Source organism: Euleptes europaea, chromosome 9 (genome assembly GCF_029931775.1).
Source record: "Euleptes europaea isolate rEulEur1 chromosome 9, rEulEur1.hap1, whole genome shotgun sequence".
Taxonomy (NCBI): Eukaryota; Metazoa; Chordata; class Lepidosauria; order Squamata; family Sphaerodactylidae; genus Euleptes; species Euleptes europaea.
Window position 1 is genome coordinate 82,991,206 of NC_079320.1, and position 20,287 is coordinate 83,011,492.

General features: G+C 44.2%; 2 protein-coding genes across 2 annotated transcripts in view; one reads left to right on the plus strand and one right to left on the minus strand.

Annotated features, from left to right (window-relative positions):
* FAM184B (family with sequence similarity 184 member B) overlaps positions 1 to 5,665 on the plus strand; it is a 107,778-nt gene extending 102,113 nt beyond the window's left edge. The window contains exons 16-17 of the mRNA XM_056855109.1: positions 1,333 to 1,538; positions 5,550 to 5,665. Coding sequence (XP_056711087.1) covers positions 1,333 to 1,538; positions 5,550 to 5,640 — 297 coding nt within the window. The 3' untranslated portion in view covers positions 5,641 to 5,665. The remainder of the gene's footprint in view (positions 1 to 1,332; positions 1,539 to 5,549) is intronic.
* Positions 5,666 to 8,579: 2,914 nt separating this feature from the next.
* Positions 8,580 to 17,744, minus strand: MED28 (mediator complex subunit 28). The gene is made up of 4 exons (XM_056855110.1): positions 17,397 to 17,744; positions 13,815 to 13,881; positions 12,475 to 12,587; positions 8,580 to 8,780 (listed from the first exon to the last, which is right to left on the minus strand). Exons 1-4 carry the CDS (start codon positions 17,742 to 17,744, stop codon positions 8,583 to 8,585), a joined length of 726 nt encoding a protein of 241 aa, XP_056711088.1. The 3' UTR covers positions 8,580 to 8,582.
* Between the last annotated feature and the right edge of the window lie 2,543 nt (positions 17,745 to 20,287).

A 20,287-nucleotide genomic window follows, 5' to 3' on the forward strand; every position in this document is an offset into this window, starting at 1 on the left:
CACTTCCTTGTGACTTGCAATGCAAAATGAGGGGAAGGGTCAACCCATCTGTCAGAAAAGCCTTTCTGCCTGATCGTCTACTGAAAGCTCATGCTAAGTTTTCCAGGGAGCCCAAGATTACCATGAACACACATGATGCTGTCTTATTCTGACTCATCATGTTGGCCTGTCAAGGTCTTGTCTACTCTAACTGGCAGCGGCTCTTCAGGGTCTCAGGCAGTGGTCTTTCATGTCATCTACTACCTGATTCTTTTAACTGGAGATGCTGGGGATTGAACCTGGGATCTTCTGCACACAAAGCAGATGCTCTACCACTGAGCCAGGACTCTTCCCCACACAGAGAACCATAACATTCATGTATTGCTGAAGGCTGGGGTGCCCTTTCAGGGTTCAGCAGAAAATGTAATGAGATTTGAAGGACCAGAGGGGGAAAATTCACCACAAGGTTCAAATTGTGGATATATTCAAGATTAGAATTGAGCTATCTGGTATCCGTAACTACAATCCTGCAGAAAGTTAGGAACACAATTATTTCACTGGTACATTTGCAGTTTAGACTGTGGGTAATATGTCTGCAAATTAGATTTTTCTGCATGTGAAAACTAATTTAGCCTTCTTGAATAAAAGTTTGTGTGTCTCATTGTGTTAGCAAATTATAACAAATGTTAAAAAGGTAAAGGTAGGCCCCTGTGCAAGCACTGGGTCATTTCTGACCCATGGGATGACATCACATCACAACGTTTACTAGGCAGACTATGTTTATGAGGTGGTTTGCCATTGTCTTCCCCGGTCGTCTAAAGCTGGGTACTCATTTTACGAACCTCGGAAGGATGGAAGGCTGAGTAAACCTTGACCGGCTACCTGAAACCGACTTCCGTTGGGATTGAACCCAGGTTGTGAGCAGAGCTTTGACTGCAATACTGCAGCTTACCACTGCACCATGGGGCTCCTTTAACAGATGTATTATTGATCACAGTGGGTTTCTGTAATCCATATTATAGATTTAGTAAATACCTGCCTTACTAATGCATGATACTATAAAATAAGAAGTCCCCAGTGCAAAAGTTGGTTCAAACATGAACTCACAAGCGGCTTTTTTTGACAAACCATTATTCCCCCAGCAACACACACCCACACACCCGTCTGTACTATGTGGGTAATAACCTTCCAGGATAGTTTGAAGGATCACAGAGACAATGTGTGCCAAAGCCCTGGATATTTTACATTACGATCAACAAAATTAGGTCTGAGGAGAAACCGCAGTATAGCCAACGCTGATAATATCCGACAGCATTTAAGTGTCTGTAATGTACTTTTGTTTTTATCATAAAGCAGAAGAAGAAAATGGACAACATGCCCAGTCGTATCGTCAGTGTCCCAAATTTAGCCTCCTATGCAAAAAGCTTCTTGAGTGGCGACTTAAGACCTAAGAGAAACCCGCCTCAGATTACAAAATCGACAAGTTTAGATCAGAATCCTGGCTGTGTCCGAGTATGTTATCCACCGGTACAAGTGCAGGAGACCAAGCCAGGCCCACGGTAAGGAGCCCATCTGCAATGATGACTGGCAGAGAAGAGGTGACAATAGTCAAGGATATTTTTCTTAATTCTGAAATGAAAGCTCAAAAATATTATTACCTCTCAAAGGAGTTTGGTAGGGCTTAGAATCAGTGGCAGAATGTTAAGCTTCAGAGCGCTCTGACAGGCAGAAAAAATAACAACAAGAGGAAGATCAGGGGCACAGGCTGCCAAAATAGTTGCTAAAATTGTGTGTCTATTTAGAACCATGTGTGTACAGTGCAGTTGGCTGGGATACAAAAACTATGGAAGATTGGTTGCTGTTCATGTGGTGGGACCCCTTGGGTGGCCTCTCTTCACTGCAGATCTCCATGACCTTCTAAAAAGCTAGTTGTGTGGTTGGGGGACCCTCTGGTGCAGGATCCATGACAGTGTCAGAGGCCACCAGAAGCAAAACTCCACATGAGCCCATCTGAGCATAAACATGCTTTTGGGTTTCTTTAGATCCTGGTCAATATTTTTATGCCCTGACCTGGAATGCCCAGGCTAGCCTGATCTCATCAGAAGCTATGCAGGGTCAGCCTGTTGAGTATTTGGATGGGAGACCACCAAGGAATATCAGGGTCGCTATGCAGAGGAATGTAATGGCAAACCACCTCTGTTAGTCTCTCGCCTTGAAAACCCTGCTGGGTTGCCATAGGTCGGCTGTGACTTGGTGGCACTTTACACACACAGCATGTTTTTAAGAAGAAAAGAGCAAAAGTCCAGTAGCACCTTAAAGAATAACAAAATTTCATACCCTACCAGAAAATATTTTTGTTAGTCTTTAAGGTGCTACTGGACTCTTGCCCTTTTCTACTATAACAAAATTTCTGGCAGGGTATGAGCTTTCATGAGCCACAGCTCACTTCTTCAGTACTGTTCTTGTAAGGGGTTCATATATAGGGAACCAGAAGGGTTGACAAAAGAAACTTTCACTGTAGTACTATCACTGTCAATTAAAAAGCTAAAAGTATAATACAAAAGTTTTAATCAGATTACAAACATTAAAACTGTGCATCACAATGCAACATGATCTGGTTATGTGTGTGTGTACCTTCCCATAGTGCATAAAACCTTTTAAGTAAAATTGCATTTGTATACATGGGGATGGTCGTACAGTTGCAATATCTATTAATCATGGCAAGTAGCCCTTAATTGGTATGTATCCACACCTTTGCGGTTTGGAGGTGAGAAGACCTTTGCCACACACAGAGAGTGTCGTGCAGTCACTGTTCAGAAACATGTTGACTGAATTCAGCAGGTGCTGTACTGGTTAGGACCAATACCTGAGATGGTAGCCTAGAGCAAGGGAATCCCTGCAGTAACATATTGTGCTCTGGAACATGGTTTGGTGTTGTAGAATTCATTTCCTAGTCCTTCAGTATCTGGGTTACATTTTATATATGTGCAGGTACATGCTATGAGAGCCAGTGTGGTGTGGTAGCTAGGAGTGTGGGACTGGTATCTTGGAGACCTGGGTTTGAATCCCCGCTCGTGCCATGGATGCTCGCTGAGTGACCTTGGGCCAGTCACACTCTCTCAGCCTAACCTACCTTACAGGGTTGCCGTGAGAATAAAATGGAGGAGAGTGGAATGATGCGAGCGGCTCTGGGTCCCTGTTAGGAAGAAAGGAGAGGTGTAAAGAAATATGTTTTTGAGAATATGGAAATGTGCAAATAGAAAAAGCGCAATCCTAAGCATGTATACTGAGAAGTAAATCCCACTAAACTCAAGGAAATCCCATTGACCTACTCTCTAGTAAATTGTGCTTAGGATTGCAGCCGTAGGCTGCAGTGGGGCTTACTCCCAAGAAAGAAGACTGTTCTGGGAGCAAGTCCCATTGAATAAAATGGGACATTCCTGATAGGGTTGCCAGATCCCTCTTTGCCACTGGCAGGAGGTTTTTGGAGCGGAGCCTGAAGAGGGCAGGGTTTGGGGAGGAGAGGGACTTCAATGCCATAGAGTCCAATTGCCAAAGCAGCCAATTTTCTCCAGGAGAACTGATCTCTATTGGCTGGAGATCAGTTGTAATAGCAGAAGATCTCCAGCTAGTACCTGGCGGTTGGCAACCCCAATTCCTGAGTATACCTGCTGAGGTTACTCCCACAGTTCCCTACATTCAAGGAAGTAAGAAGTTACAGATAGAAATCAGGTTACAGCTAATCCTTGTTTACGCAAGCCTCTTTTTAACTGTGTCATTTTTGAAGAGGGGGCTGAGTATTCAGATATTCCACCCTAGTTTTTAGGAATTTGCTTTCTGGACTATTTTAGCATACTAAGCTTCTAATGAAGACATCATGCCAAATCATTCATAACGCTTCACTATGGCGTAACATTTGAACTGACCTGTAAACCACAAGTGGGGGACTTGTGGGGAGTATCTCATTCCCCCTGTATTCCTCTCCCGACACTATTTCCTCCTTTTCTCCCACTGACAAGCCCCATACCCTTTACCTTCATTGCTTCCTTCTCACCTCGGCCCCCCCAGCAACCAAGCTACCTTTAGCTGCCCTGTCTTCAGCATTCCCTCCTTCCCACTCCCTGGCAGCTTATCTCCTTTCCTTTTCTGCCCCCCCCCTCCCTTTTTCTGTTCTCATCACACCAGGTTCTCCTTCTCCCCTTTCCCCAGTTCTTCTACTTCAGGGGTTCACGTAGTGCCCGTGGGCACCATGGCGCCTGTTGACACCTTTTCTGGTGCCTGCCAACTGTTGTTAGGAAGTGGAAGGGGGCCAGGTAGGCCTTTTGCCCAGCAAGACCTCTGATGGACTACTGGAGATTTGATGGGCTGTGCAGGTTTTTTTTAATGTTGCTTTGGCAGCAGCTCCCACCACAGCACAAGGATCCACACTGTGTTACTGAAGTTAAGCTGAGGCCATCCTTTTGTGGCCGGTTCTGCCTCCTGCGGCAGCCATTTTGTTGCCGTGCCTACCGTGCCGTGCCAGAACTCCAACAGTGCCCGCAGGCTCAAAAGGGTTAGGGACCCCTGCTCTACTCCCTTCTATCTTTCGCCTTATCCAATGTCTCCACAGCCTTGTCTTTGACTGACAAAAGCCAAGGTTTGTTAGGCCCAGCAATATTGTGATTGCCTAGTAACCCCCCCCCAAAAAAAGTTCTCAATGGACATTAATCTCTTAAAGCTACAAACATTGCTTCTATTATTTTGAGGGTTTTCTTTTTTTTAAGTTTGTTTTAGATTTCAGACTTTTTTTGCAAATCATATTCTCCCCTCAGGTTTCCAGAGAAATCCCCTGGTTCTATCCCTATTGTATGGATTTTTTGATCCACACACTAGGGCCTGGTTCAGAAGCAGATGTGATAGTTTGGGCTAATTATGGCTTGGATGGTGTCTGAATTGACAAACCATAGTTACACCTGTGACGTTTCCACCAGCAGTTGTTGCCCCCCAGAAATAGGTACAAACCTATGAATTTAACAGCTAAACAGATGGGAAATGAAAGCATATCAGCAGCTGTAAACAGTAGTTTGTAGTATATTAGAAAGGATCAGATCACTGTCTCAGTTCTAAGCTACAGGTAATGCAGATCATAATTTGGTGTGATGTCTGAACTGAACTAGGGAGCAGGTAGCTGACACAATTATTTATTCCTTACGTTTCTTTTATTTCCAGTTTAACTCCTCAGTTAGTTCTGCCTCAAGTAACGGATTCCACTAATGGGGTTGTTTGCTGTAAACGTCTTCGGAACTGCATGCAAACATCTCCATATTAACTCCAGCTCATGGGCAATGTCATTCTGCCATATAGCAACTTAGGCCGCAGTCACAGATTGTTAAATATTGCACTGCCAGCGCACTGTAGCAGTCATTCATCTCCCGGAGGGCATTAGCCACACAGTACCTACAGCCACGATTGCTGTAGCTCAATGTCAGCGCAACAGGCATTTGTGTATGGACACAGGCTTAGTGCACCCAATCTGAACAACAATTATTGCTGCCTCTGGTTATTCACATCTTGGTTTGTGTGTTTTTCAGGCTGCAAAGCAACCAAATGGCAAACCCCAAAGATGCTCTGAAACAGGACCCTCGACCCCAGGAGTGGTTTACCAAATACTTCTCCTTCTGAGGAAGACCATTTCTATATCCATATATGCCAGTCTTCTTGTTCTAATTAAGTAAGTCTATGGTGCCCTTTACAAGGCACTTTACTGAATACCGCAAGCCAAGAAACACTGCATTTACAACTGAAGACTGGGCGAAGACAAGCCGCTCCACTGCCACGTTGTGAAGCTGACGTTTTAAAAACAGTAATGGGTTTACCACTGACAAATTCTCTTGGTCCTCACCAAGTCTAGAGCCAGTGTGGTATAGTGGTTAAGAGCGTCAGACTTTAATCTGGTGAACCAGATTCAATTCCCCACTCCTACTCACGAAGCCTGCTGCGGGATCTGGGGCTAGTTACAGTTCTTTCAGAACTCTCTAAGCCCCACCTACCTCACAAGGTGTCTGTTGTGGGGAGGGAGGAAAGGGGAAGGTGATTGTAAGCTGCTTCTCCTTAGAGAAAAGCGGGGTTAAAAAACCAACTCTTCTTCTTCTCTGAATTACCAGTATTTTAATATCTCAGAAATATACTTAGGCTCTACTAACATTATGGGCAATATATCCCAGTTATTGGAAAGGAAAAGTTTATATTTTCCATGTTCATTCAATTCAGATCATTTTTTAAAGTCTTATTTTATAGTTTTTCATACAACTTCCATTTGCTGAACGTATGTCAACAATTGCTTTTAAAAATTCATATTGTACAGTATCTGGGATCACATGTGGCAGACTGGTTCAGAAATGGATGCTACACAAGCGTGCTCTTTGTTCAGATACGTTTAAATAAGCACTGGAAGTTAAAAATTATATTTATTTGTATTTATAAGGAATGCATGATTTTAATGTTTATAACCTTGAATTCATCACACACACTGGTGTCTGTATTTTTTGTCATCTGTTTACTACATCCCAAAGTAGCAGGAATGTAAAAAAAACACCCAAAAGAATCATAGAGTTGGGCGGGGCCATACAGGCCATCTAGTCCAACCCCCTGCTCAATGCAAGATCTGCCTAAATCATCCCTGATAAGTGGTCATCCAGCTGCTGCTTGAAGAGTGCCAGAGAAGGAGAGTTCACCACCTCCCAAGGTAGCCGATTCCACTGCTGAAATACATTTACTGTAAAAAAAAAAAAGCTAGCATCCAGCCAGTACCTCTCCGCCCATAATTTAAACCCACTATTGTGAGGCCCATCCTCTGCTGCCAACAGGAACAGCTCCCTGCCCACCTCTAAGTGACAGCCTTTCAAATACTTAAAGTAAGCAATCATGTCCCCTGCACACCATCCTGTTCTCCAGACTGAACGTTCCCAAGTCCCTCAGCCTTTCCTCGTACAGCTTGGTCTCCAGGCCTCTGATCATCCTCGTCGCTCTCCTCTGCACCCGCTCAATTCTAGAGTTCTGAGAACGAATTGGGAATCACTGCTCTACTTTGACTGGAATCTGCTGATCAGCCCTACTATGGAAGTCCTTTAACTGAGGATGCCATGGATTGAAAACAGGACCATCTGCAGGCAAAGCATTTGCTCTGTCTGGCAACCCACATACTGGGAACCCACATACTGTTTCTGACATTCCAAGGTGATTCTTACAGTACCTTACAGTACAGTATTTCAATTTCCTCTCGTTTTTACAATCCAGCACCCTCCCCCTTAATATATATTCATATACTGCTACAGTGCCACTTAATATTTTTTTAAAAATTTTTATACCCTACCATCTGGTTCAAGAGATCTCAATTTATGGCTGAGACCCAAAGAGCTGCTTAGACAGATGGGGGACTTTGCATACACAGGGTAGGGTTTTTTTACTTTGAATAGCTGAAGTTTTCCCCCCTGCTCGGCCCACAATCACTAAATCATACTGTGCTTTTAAAACAACTCTTATGTTTCAAAAACAGCTTGCTTTATAACATGTTTGCTCCCAGAAAAATACAAATCTGAAGTCCTACCCATCCTCAAACTAACTGGCGTGCCTTCACAGTGCATCAGTGTACTGAACTGAAGGATCTTTGGGTACACGGATGCGAGAGCTGCAGCAAGAAAGGAGAATTTGCAGAAATCACTACATGTACCTGGCACAACTTCTTCCTCCATTTACAGAAGAGCTTATGCGCAAGGGGTGATTTCTATTGATGCTCTTTAAGTCACAAACCCCCATCCACTCTATTCCCAAAGGTTTTCTGCCTCTGAGCAGCTTTTCAGAGAAGGAGGAAGAGAGATCCATTCTGTGAATTTGTTTCCATCTATGATTCATTAGATCCAATCTGCTGCAGTTGAAACAAAGCCTATTTTCTAAACAAAACGGAATAAAATTGGTTTAACCAAGAGACCCCTTGGTGATGATATTAAAGACAGTTTTATTTCTATTTGTTTGCGTGTGATTTTATTCTCTACTTTGTTCATTCAAAGTGTTCAGCAAGTAGCTCTTGGCTTGCAAAGAATTCCATCATAGTAATGCCATTCAGGGTAGCTACCTATTCTTTTGGTTATCGTCTGTTCTTCCATGATGTGGCTTTGAACGACAAAGCTGAAGTTATCCTGAAGAGATAGTCAAGAACTAGGTGCTTTCAGGAACAAAAAGAGATCACTTCAGCCAGAAAAGCAAGGCAATAATACTTGAGAAGCAATCCCTTCAGGGTGGCTGAGTCTTTCTTTTAGGTACTGTTTGCCAGGGTACCCAGGCAATATTTAAGAGGCAGCTGCTGTGGTTGTTCTTCCAGATTACCATTCAGCAGAAGGCAGCCCACACTACAAGCAGTTGCTTTTTTCCCCTCCCAGATAAAACACACACAAAAAGAAATCAGCTCCCTGTATGAAAAATTGCATTTTCCACCTTAACAATATTGCTGAAAGTTAAAAAAAAAAAAGTTACACCATACAGACTGCACAAGGTTTTAAAAAGTTCCACATCACTTGGTCGAAAAGTGTAAATGCTGTTCTATGAGAAGAATGAGCATTCTTTCTTGTTCATGTCTGCTTAAGAGGCGCCGGGATATTTGCTGAAGCTTGCTCTAGGTAAGCTAAAGGTCCTTGAGGCATTTCAGCAGGCTTTTTATGCTGTACATTGAGGTCTTCTAGAACTTGATGCCAGTGCCGCAGCTTCCCCAAGTGCTTCTGAATCAGCGCCTCTTTCCTCTGCAGTTCATTCCTCAGTTCTGAAACATCCTACCAGAAAGGCAGATACATAGGAATCAAGACACAGACAGGAACTGCCTCTGCAAAACCTAAATGCCAACTAAACTCTATGATCCTTTGAGCACAAGAAATAGTTTCTGTAATATATCCTTTTCGAGAGCCAGTGTGGTGCAGTGGTTAAGGTGTCAGACTTGGATCTGGGAAACCCAGGTTCGAATCCCCACTCTGTCATGAAAACTTGTTGGGTGACCTGTGATTACACCTGCAAGGAGATCTAGGTCTTAGACACTGGAACCCAGTTTGAAACCATCTGGGTAAAAATTAAGGGGGAGAAAAATAGTGATGTCATTGTGGGGGTATATTATAGACCCCCAAGCCAGACTGAGGAGTTAGATGATGCTTTCCTGGAACAGATGTCCAAACATTCAAAAAAGAGAGATGTAGTAGTAATGGGATATTTCAATTATCCTGACATCTGTTGGAAGGCTAACTCTGCCAAAACGATGGTGGAATGCACTGCCTCTGAGGGTGGTGGAATCCCCGTCTTTGGAGGTCTTTAAGCAGAGGCTGGATGGCCATCTGTCGGGAGTGCTTTGATTGTGGGATCCTGCATTGCAGGCTGAGGGTTGGGGTTACTGGGGATGTGGGGGGGGGAGGTAGTTGTTAATTTCCTGCATTGGGCAGGGGGCTGGACTAGATGACCCTGGCGGTCCCTTCCAACTATGATTCTTTGACCTTGGGTCTGTCATACACTCTCAGCCTCGACCCTGGCAAGTATTTGGATGGGAGACCTCCAAGGAATACCAGGGTCGTGACGTGGAGGCAGGCAATGGCAAACCACCTCTGAACGTCTCTTGCCTTGAAAACTCTACGGGGTTGCCTTACGTCAGCTATGACTTGATGGCAAAAAACCCCCACCTCTTTTCATACATTTTCTACTGTCTTAAGAACTGAATAAAGTCTCTACACTAAAATAAATACTCTTTGCAAGTGTACAGTTCCTGTTAATGTAGACTATGTTCCAATGAACATCTGTTTTAGAACCGACAACAAAGTAGTATTTGCCTGACAGCTCCCTTCCCCTGACAATGCGTATCTTAAGAGGGTTCTGATGGAAAGCAATCCACCTGTTTTCCACACTGGTTGCAATACAAGCAAACTTTCAGCAAATCTCCTGATGTTTTGTCTAAAGGATGGAAAGATCAGCACTTTCTTGGGGAAAGATGATGAGTATTTATTTACTTCACTTATATCCCACCTTTCTCCCCAATGAGGACACAGAGTGGGTTAACACATTCTCCACTCCTCAGGTTTATTCTCACAACAACCCTGTGAGGTAGGTTTGGCTGAGTATGAGACTGGCTTCAATTTTGGGATCCCTCACACTCCTGCCACAACACCACTGGCTGCCAAAGCACTTGCAACAGGGAGCATAAGGATACATTTGCAAGCTCTTATTTCTTTCAAAGTATATTTACCCAAACTTCCATTGCTTACAAAGTGGAAGACCTAACATAAGGATGCAAAATATTATGTGTGGCCTTGACCTGAAAGTGCTGTAAGGCCAAGTGATCATTAAAAGAACAAACAGTGAACAACAACTAGCTGAGAAATGCTGGCTCGCCTTAACCCCCCCACCCCCCATAAATCAATAACTGAGGTGAAACAGGAACCTGGAATTTCTGGGCTCCCAGATCAGTTTTTTAACTATGACTCTACAACAGTTCTCCAAAGAGATGCTAGTCCCTTCTTCACCAACTATACTGGACTATACCTATTGGCAGAACTGGTATAGCCACTGGATTGTAGTGGTTAAGAGTGGTGGACTTTAATCCGGAGAACCAGGTTTGATTCCCCACTCCTCCACATGCTGGGTGACCTTGGGCTAGTCACCGTTCTCTCAGAACTCTCACAGCCCCACATACCCCACAAGATGTCTGTTGTGGGGAGAGGAAGGGAAGGCGATTGTAAGCTGGCTTGAGACTCCAAAAAGTTAGAGAAAATTGGGGTATAAAAACCAACTCTTCTTCCTCTTCTTCCACCCCACAGCTTTAAAGCATCTCTTTCCCGTAAGAGGACATTCAAATATAAATTGCTCTCTAGAGCATGGGTGTCGAACTCATTTGTTAGAAGGGCCGGATATGATATAAATGTCACTTGGTCAAGCCAGGCCATATGTACCTAATAAATACCACAGAATGTAATGCCAGATACTGGAGATAGAAATTTTATAAAAGACACAGGCAAAGTCAATTAATGATATTGTGTTTTTTTTACTTAAAACACAAACAAGCTTACAACAATAACATTCTTACAGTATTTTCTTTTCTTTAACAGTCTTGTTATTGTTTTAAGTATGTTTGTATTTTAAGTAAAAAATAAAGTTAAAAAATATCATTAACTGACTTTTATAATGTGTCTTCTATAAAATTTGTATCCCTAGTCCCTGGCATTAATTTTTTTTTAATTTTAAATTGAGGGGGGTGGCTGCCTTGACTGGTGAGCCTGCAGCCCTCTCCCAGTCCAGAAAGACAGGTAGAAAAAGAGAGAGAAGAGGAAGAAAGAGGGATAAAGAGGGAGACAGAAAGAGTGAAACAGATAGGAGATAAAGATGGAGAGACGGAGAGAAAGAAAGGGGGGAGGGAGGGAGAGGGGAAGAGGGAAGACAGAGAGAAGGGAGGACAGAGAGAAAGAGAGAGAAAGAAAGAGGGAGAGAAAATGAGGGGAGAGAAAGAGGGAAGGGGGAGGGCTGCTGGCTGGGCTTCGCGGGGCTGCTCCATCCCAAGGAAGACCAGAAAGGGGGGAGGGGGGCTGGCTGCCTTGGCTCTGCAGACTGGAGAAAAGTCCTCCGCGGGCCGCATGTTTGACACCCCTGCTCTAGAGTCCATCTAGCTGCTCTTCATCATTATTATTATGGTTTGCTCTCATTTCACTGGAGTTCTAAAATGCTGACGATGCTTTCATTGCTTTAAATGGAATTATGAAAAATACATTGTTCAGGTCAAAGACCTACTGTATTTTCTGGCGTATAAGACTACTTTTTAACCCAAGAAAATCTTCTCAAAAGTCGGGGGTCGTCTTATACGCCGGATGCTGAATTCCGAGCCGGACAGGAGAATCTCCCTGGGGAGCCGCCTCCGCTCTGTCCATGTCCCCGGGGGTTGAGCCGCCCCAGGAGGACCGGTGGCTGGCCCCAGGCCGCGGACTCGGGTTGGGCCACTCCAGGAGGTCTGGGGGCGGCCGCGGGGTTGGGGCGCAGTCCTGAGGGCCAACCCTAGGCCGCGGACTCGGGACAATCCCAAACTCTAAATTTTAACTGTAAAAATGGGGGGGTTGTCTTATACGCCCAGTCGTCTTGTACGCCGGAAAATACGGTAATTTAAACCACAGCTAAGTGTCCAGCACAGCACGAAGATTCCTTCTTACATTTCTGTTTTTAGTTCCAAACTGCTGCAAAAATGAATGGACATTAACAATCTCAATCCATGCAGATATGATTTTTTTAAAGAAAGTGAAAAGAAACTCATTGAGTCAGGTCAATCTGTAACCAAGAAAAGCTGAAATACCTCATGTTCAATGGGCTTACATCCAATGACTTCAGTAAGACTAGGGCTGTAATTCTGAACACGCTTATGGAAAAACAACATTCCACTAAAATCACTGCAGAATGATCACAATTAAGACTGAGATTTAACAGGCAGAGAAATTAAAAGTAACATCTTACCTCTTTAATTACTTGCTCTGGTTTCTGGACAGATAGCTGTAACCTTTTTTGCAGGAAAAAGCATTCTGTTTGTCTGGCAACATCCAAAAACTTCTGAATACACTGGTCAACACCTAATGAAGAGGCAGAGAAACAAGATTTTAAAACTATTTTGAATGAAATCAGCAAGACAAACAAATTTACAAAGCAATCCAGTAATAGAATAATTTGAGAAAAGGTCAACATTATTGTGTGTGTGTGTGTATATATTTGCTGACAAGTCACAGCTGACTTATGGTGACCCCTGGTGGAGTTTTCAAGGCAAGAGACGTTCAGAGGTGGTTTGCCATTGCCTGCCTCTGCATCATGACCCTGGTATTCCTTGTAGGTCTCCCATCTAAATACTAGCCAGGGCCAACCCTGCTTAACTTCTGAGATCTGACGAGATCAGGCTAGCCTGGGCTATCCAGGTCAGGGCATTGAGTAAAATATTAGTATTTAAAAACATGCCTATGGAGACAACCGTTTCTATTTTTAAAAACCTAACTTAAAATATATATATATATATAATGTCCAATTGTCAAGATAGTGAGCTCACAAAAAATAACATGAGATCTCTGTTTAGCAAGCTGCATACACAACATGCAGAAAGTATTTCAAGAAAAGTTTTCCTTCCAACCTTTATGAAAAACATAAGAACCTTGATAAGGCAACAAAAAAGTCATAGCACTCCAAAATTACAGTTTTTGAACATAACTCAGTACTATGAGATCAGTACATGTAGAGAAGATATACAGATGGGAGAGTATACTGATGTATTCAATTGAAATACCGATGTATTCAAATGATGGGTGAGAGCACAGTCTAGCCTGGCAATTTCCCACCTGTGTGCAGCCAGAGGGTCTGAAGTGTGCTTTAAGAGCTTCAGCTAACGTTTTAGATGCATCCACTACTGTTTGCCCCTGAGAGCAGTAAGGCATTGTTCACTCCTCTCTTGAGAGTAAACGGGCAGTGACATGGTTCCAGACACATACCAGGTGACAGACATGGGAGAATCCCTGAATCACACACAAACAGTCCCATCCTGGAGACCTGACTGAATAGACAAAGAGAAGACAGGATGCCCTGTGGCAATATTCATGGGACTGTTGAGGGATGATGCCTGCCCATTGTTGGAGGAAACATTTATGTATTGTTCCAAGTAGACAGTGAAATATATTTCATCCAGGAAAAAAGTGTTCCAAGTATAGTATAGTATAGTATAGTATCAAAATTTGTGAACGCTGTGAAGCAGGTAAAATTGAGAACATTCCAGTCCTAGTGATCCCCATCACCAAATAAAGATGGATACACATGCTTACCAGTTCTAATTTCTTCCTGGTCCGTTCCATTCACATAATCTTGACTCACGAGGGAAGCAAAGCAAGCCTACATAATCAGAAAAATATATAATAGCAATCACTACAAATAAAAGGGCATGCAGTCTACATTATAAGCATACAACTCTGCTTTCATTCCAGCGAATTAAGCAATCTGTCCTTGCAACAGGCAACAGCAACCCTTTAGCTATTCTCTTTGCAAGACTGCAAAATATAGTTGATTCATATTAAGTTAGTAGATTAAAAAATCTTTTAGAAGTCTAGTCAGATACACCTATTTATTCAGGCAGCCAGTTTTTTAAAATGTCCTTTTAAATCCAAGTCTGTATCAAAACTGAAGGTGTCAAGCACTGTCTCAGAGGAGAAATTCTTCTTTGTATTTAAACTGGAGATAATGCCTCTTCTCTGACAGTGGTCACTGCAACATATACACATAAAAATATTTTGTTTTGCTCTTCAGAGCTATTGCTTTATTCCCATGGAATGTACCGTACATCAATTAATTCATCAATTCAAAACTCATGATTAATGAACAGAGATTTCTTAAACAGAGCGACAGCTCGTGAGAAGTCACTTAGAACCTCACATGATCCACTTTTGTACAACATGGAATATGACCACAAGGAAGAGATTTTTTGCAGCTATTACCAATGACATGAACAGGATACCATTCTGCCAAACTGTTCTTATTCGCTGAGAATATCACCAAAGGACAGAAACCGTTTGATTGATCTGTGTTCAGGGAACTAAATCTCATAAAACATCGACTCTACATGATACGTAACAAGACAGAAATCGTAAACTACATCTTGCCTGAAACTTGGTCTACAAATGCAGCAGAATTCTGGTGGTTGAATTACGAGGCCGTAGCATTTGCTTCTAGCTGCAGGTGAGATGGCACAGATTTTTAATTGTAATGCTCCCCAATGTAAAAATTTGCTGCAATTACAACTAATGCATACTAGTTTTCCATCTACAGAGAATTATTAATGTCCAGGAACTCTGCATTCTGACAAATATAGTCTCCTCCCTGTTGTCTGAAGTGGTACAGTGCATTCCACTACCTCAGTACACTGCCATCTTATTACCATGCCTTCTGCTGCATATAGCTGGTCAAGCCTTAGATCAGGTTGATTGATATTAATATTTGACAGTACAAAAGCAAGAGATTCTTGGTGTGTATAGTGATCACTGAGGAAGGCCCATTGGGCCCAAATGCATTTGGTCCCGCTTATTGTAATTGTGGTCTTACTTGTGTGTCACCAACTTGTGGATATTTATTTGTATTATTCAATGTACTACTTTTTTTTCCAGATCCAGATCACGCTTGTTGTATAAGGCCTTCGGCCATTACAATCAAAAACAATATAACAAGAAGTTAATATATACAAAACCGGAATCATTAAAAGAATATAGAAAGTAAGAAATTAAAATACGCCCATTTGGCTCTATCCAGCTTTACCACCTTTTGTGACTTCCTTCGGCCTGATTTTCTTGACCGCCAGGCCAAACTGTGCCATTTTTAAGGGTCCATATCTGATAACAAATAGACTAATCTGTCAGCATCAGATGATAATTGTGACGCTGAAAGAATGTTTGCCAGAAACTTGTTCCGGGGCTCAGTGTATAAAGGACAGGCCAGAACATAATGGGGTAGATCTTCTACCGAACCACCACATATACAAATGCGTTGAGCCAGAGGTTTTTTTTAAAGACAGCCTGCAAGTAGCTCCATGGGCATGGTTTGGAAACACAGTGATGTAAGGGCTGCTCTGAGACTGTATGTTGTGATGTCTGCCAGGGAGGGGGCTCTAAAATGAGGGTTTTTTATAAATCAGTTTGAACATGGGGCGAATTTCATATGGGCAGCTAGATGGCTATTGATTAATGCATCTTCTTTATAGACCCAACCTCGTAATTCTAAATTGCTCCCTGAGGGCCGGAGCATACCGTCTGGGATGGAGAAATGGGAGATGATGTTACCAAGGAAGTTAGATCGCTCAGTATCCCTATTTTGCAGTAGGTGAAAAATGCTTTTACTGATTGAATCAGTGTTTTTTAAGTTATATTTTTTCAGTGTTTTCAGGATTATAAACTAAGCTCGAGCTTTCATTGAGGGGAGGCCAAGTTCTGCCCTCATCGGGGCCGCTGGTGTTCCTTTTGGCAAAGCCAAGATGCGCCACATGAACATATTCTGAATAATTTCTAAGTTAGATAGAATTTGTTCTTTCCACCCCCCTATTTCAATAACATACAATAAGTGAGGAATAACCTTATTATTATAGAGTTTGAGAGCCGGGTCTATAAGAAATCCACCCTTGGTGTAATAAAATGTCAGAATAGGTTCTATGGTCTTTAAGGCTGAAGATCTTGAGAGGTGGATGTTCCAGTTCAGAGTTTCACTGAATATAATGCCCAAGTATTTAAAGAGTTTACATTGCTCAATCTGATGTCCTTGTATACTCCAGGGAAACTTTTTAGGTCTTTTCCTGAAGACCATGAACTTAGTTTTGGAGTGATTGCGAGTTTTTCTTCGCTACAATACTCACCCAGGTTATTAAGGAGCCTTTTAAAACCAACTCTGGTTAAAGATAATAGAGCCATGTTGTCTGCATACAACAGAATTGAGATTTTTTTGTTGGCCTACAGACGGAGGGACAGAAGCAGGATCTGTTAGCTTTGGTACTATGTCAATGTACTACTTGCATCTGCTGGTTTCCATCTAGAGGCTAAATTCAAGGCCTATGTTTTTAATTTTAATGGCCCTGTGCAATAAACTTATTTTAATTCCTTTTTAACATTGCTTCTGCTCAAACTTCTTGGTACCTAATTCAGTTTCTGAGTTGGGGTTGTATTCCCTTGTGTATTTATCTTCAAAATGAGGACACTTCATGCTTCCTATAAGCATGGCTTCAGCCAAAATAAAGCCACTAGTTTCTAATGAGCCCGAAGTCTCTTTCGTGCTTTTGTCACACTGCAGCCACCCATCTAGGATTTATGTATTGGTCTGGAGCATTTTTTGTCCACCTTTCTCCAGTCATTGTGGACTCCAAGTTAGTCCCAATGATGACCAAAAACACAACTATAAAATGGATACCTTTTTTCTTGTCTTTACGGTGGCAACAACAAGGGTGACCATTTGTATGTAAGGATGAATTTCAGAGGGGTAGCTTAGCCACCTCCGGCAGCTGCATAGGTGTGCAAAGCGTTATTCCCCTTCGAAAAGGTGTAAAGGAGAGGAAAGGCAGGCAAGGGTTTCAGGAAAGCCCACACTCCTTGGCCAGCCGGCTACGAAGGCAGACAAGGGGAGTAGAGACAAACTGCTCCAGGCCGCAATCATGGCGCAACTTCCGGTTCCGGACTGAACAACCAATGACAAACCGTCCCAGAGCACAACCCGTAGACCTTTGTTGGGTTGAACGGCCAATTCAGTTCTACGAACCGGAAGTGACGACTGCGTGCTGTCATTCCGACCAAGACCCCCCCCCCATCCATGGAAAGGGGGGCGCAGCGACCCTCCTCCGCTCTCCCCTTCATGGCTTCCCTCCTTCCCGCCCCGCCTACCTCAAAAGAGGCCTCCAGCTCATCCACCAGGGTGCCGTTGGGATTCCGCAGCCCCGCGGGGTTCAGGGGCAGGAGGCCGGCAGGGCCTGGGCCGCTGGGGGCGACCGGAGGAGGAGGGGGAGCGGGCGGCGGAGGGGGGACCTGGCCCTGGTTCCCGAACATCCCGCTCAAGCCAGCCGCCATGGCAACCGAGCAGAGGCCGGAGTGCGCTACTGCGCAGGCGCGCTGTCTGCAGACCGACGAGGCGGAGGCGATGACGCCGTGAGGAAAAGGCGGGCCTTGGACCATAGACTCGGAAGTCCTAGAGCGTTTCCTTGGTCGTAGAGGGCGGGCCTGTTTGGACGCCATTTTGTGAGGGTACGTTGCTAGGAAACAAAGGGAGAATCCAGGCTTCTGATTGGTTGGCAGCAACTCCCCCCCTCCCAAATTGCTTTGTTGTGGGAAACGGGGCTGGTGTGGGAGCAGCTTTTAACTGTTTAAAAAAAGCAATACTGTAAATGCCACACGACTCCAGTCCTCAGTTATCTTAAGCAGGCAGGAAAGGGTAGGCTGGCGCTGATGGTTGTTGTTATTTGGTATTATGTACTATTTCCATACAGTTTGCTTTTCTTACTGAGACCTAATCCAAGGCAGATTACAAGTATGATAACAAATGTTTCGGTTAACCAGTAAACAGATTACAAACTATGATACCATTTGATTCCAACAGCAAAAATTCCTAGTAAGACAGACTAATGCAGTTGGGCTGGGATGGTAGAATAGGGGGAGAGAAACCTGAACAGTGCACGCCAACGTATTTGTTTAAGGCACAGGACAATGGTTTATCCTACTAGTTTATCCCAATCACAGTAACGGGGAATAATATGGCATAAATTAATTCTTGTGATTGGGTGTGAAAGCTGGACAATGAAAAAATTCCTTAAATTATGTGCAGGGGAAATGAGGCCTTAACTTTTTTTCTGTTCAGAACCTTATTCCAGCTTTCTTGGGGGTGACCCCAAAGCTTCTAGTATTATGAGACAGGGAAGAGTTTGTTTCTCTTCACTTACCCTTGTTCATAATTCTAGCCAGCCAGGTGTCTCCATGGGGCATGAAGTGTGGGGTGGAGACAGACCCAGGCGTGAGGGTCTTCAAAGTCTAGTCAAAATGGATACCAGTCATGATGCATACCTTATCTCTCCAGTATCAGAGGAGCAGGCCTATTACATTAGGTGCTGTGGAACGCAGGCAGGATAAATGCTGCTGCAGTCGTCTTACTTGTGGGCTTCCAGAAGCACCTGGTTGGCCACTGTGTGAACACACTGCTGAACTTGATGGGCCTTGGTCTGATCCAGCAGGGCCTTTCTTATGTTCTTAAAATCCAGCTGCAAGCCAGAAGGAGGAGGAGGCCCGAGGCAGCGAGAAAAGGGAGCAGCAGCAGCTGACTTAGGCCAGCGCAGGGCCGGAGGCAGCAGCAGCAGCAGCAGGCGAGTCAGAAGTGGACAGCTCAGGGGCAGGCTGGTCTGGGTGCCCTGAGGAAGTGAACACAGTGAACGAGACTTGGCTGGGCAAGGACTGGTCAGGGCACCCCTAGCCAAACTCTGGGACTGAAGGATTGCGTCAGGAGGGACCTAAGCTAGGAAACTGGTCGAGGGATTGGCTCTGAAGGGTGTTACACTAGGGTAGGCACAGGTACTGGCAGGCTGAGGAGGAACTGGTGGAACCCAGCCCTAGGAACAGGGCTGAGCTCCCAGTCTGAAACCCTGGGGGTTGTCACAATATTTCCTCCCCTCCCCATTACTTTTTCTTTCTAAACTTAAAACTAATTTCTTTGGTCATTCCTCATTAGTTTGATCTGTTCAGTTGTAAATGTTTAGCTCCAAGAGACCCTTTTGGAGATGGGACAACCAAAAGTGTACTACATTCCAACTTGGATTGGACTGCATCACCATCAACCTTGTTGAAGAGACCCTGGCCTTGGCTTTGACTCTCTGTATTCGTCTGTGGCTACTTGAGTCATTCCCTCCCAACCTGAAGCCAGCATTCCACCTTTTCCTGCCTGCTCAGCACAAACTGGTTCATGCCTTGGTTGTCACTCCTATCTCGACTTTAGTTCTCGTACTTCAACCCCTCCCCAGCATTCTTCGGCCCAAAACTATCCCCTCCAATGTGGTGTAGTGGTTAAGAGTGGTGGTTTGGACAGTGGGCTGATCTGGAGAACCGGGTTTGATTCCCCACTCCTCCACATGAATGGTGGATGCTATTTCTGGTGAACTGGATTCCGCCCCCCCACTCCTCCATATAAAGCCAGCTGTGTGACCTTGGGCTAGACACACGCTCTCAGCCCCACCTACCTCACAGGGTGTCTGTTGTGGGAAGGGGGAAGGTGACTGTAAGCCGGTTTGATTCTTCCTTCAGTGGTAAAGTCAGCATATAAAAAACAACTCTTTTTCTGGCCATGTGACTTTCCTCCTTAAATCTCTCCTGTTGGCTTCCTATCTGCACCTGGATCCAGCACAAACTCTTCCTCCTTACCTTCCAAGCCTTCCCCTCTCAGCTCATATAACCTGATATTTCCTGGCCTGAAACCAGGGCCAGTTCCGGACCTTGGAGGGCCCTGAGCAGAGAATGCCCAAGGCTCCACTTGCCCCTCCCTTTCCACCTTCTCCCCTTGTGCCTCTGCATCCTTCCCGTGCTCATGAGCCTTCCCACCTCACACCTTCACAACTGCCCGTGTACTCATGGATACGACTTGCCAGATGGGCAGAATAGTGCTGCTGTCATGACTACCAGAAGTGCTTCTGCTATTCATGTTCCTCCCCAACAATACTGGGCCACGTTTAGTGAGGGGCATGAGTACTGGAGTGGGGCAGATAGAAGGAAAGCATATGGAGGGGGTGGGGGTGGTAGCA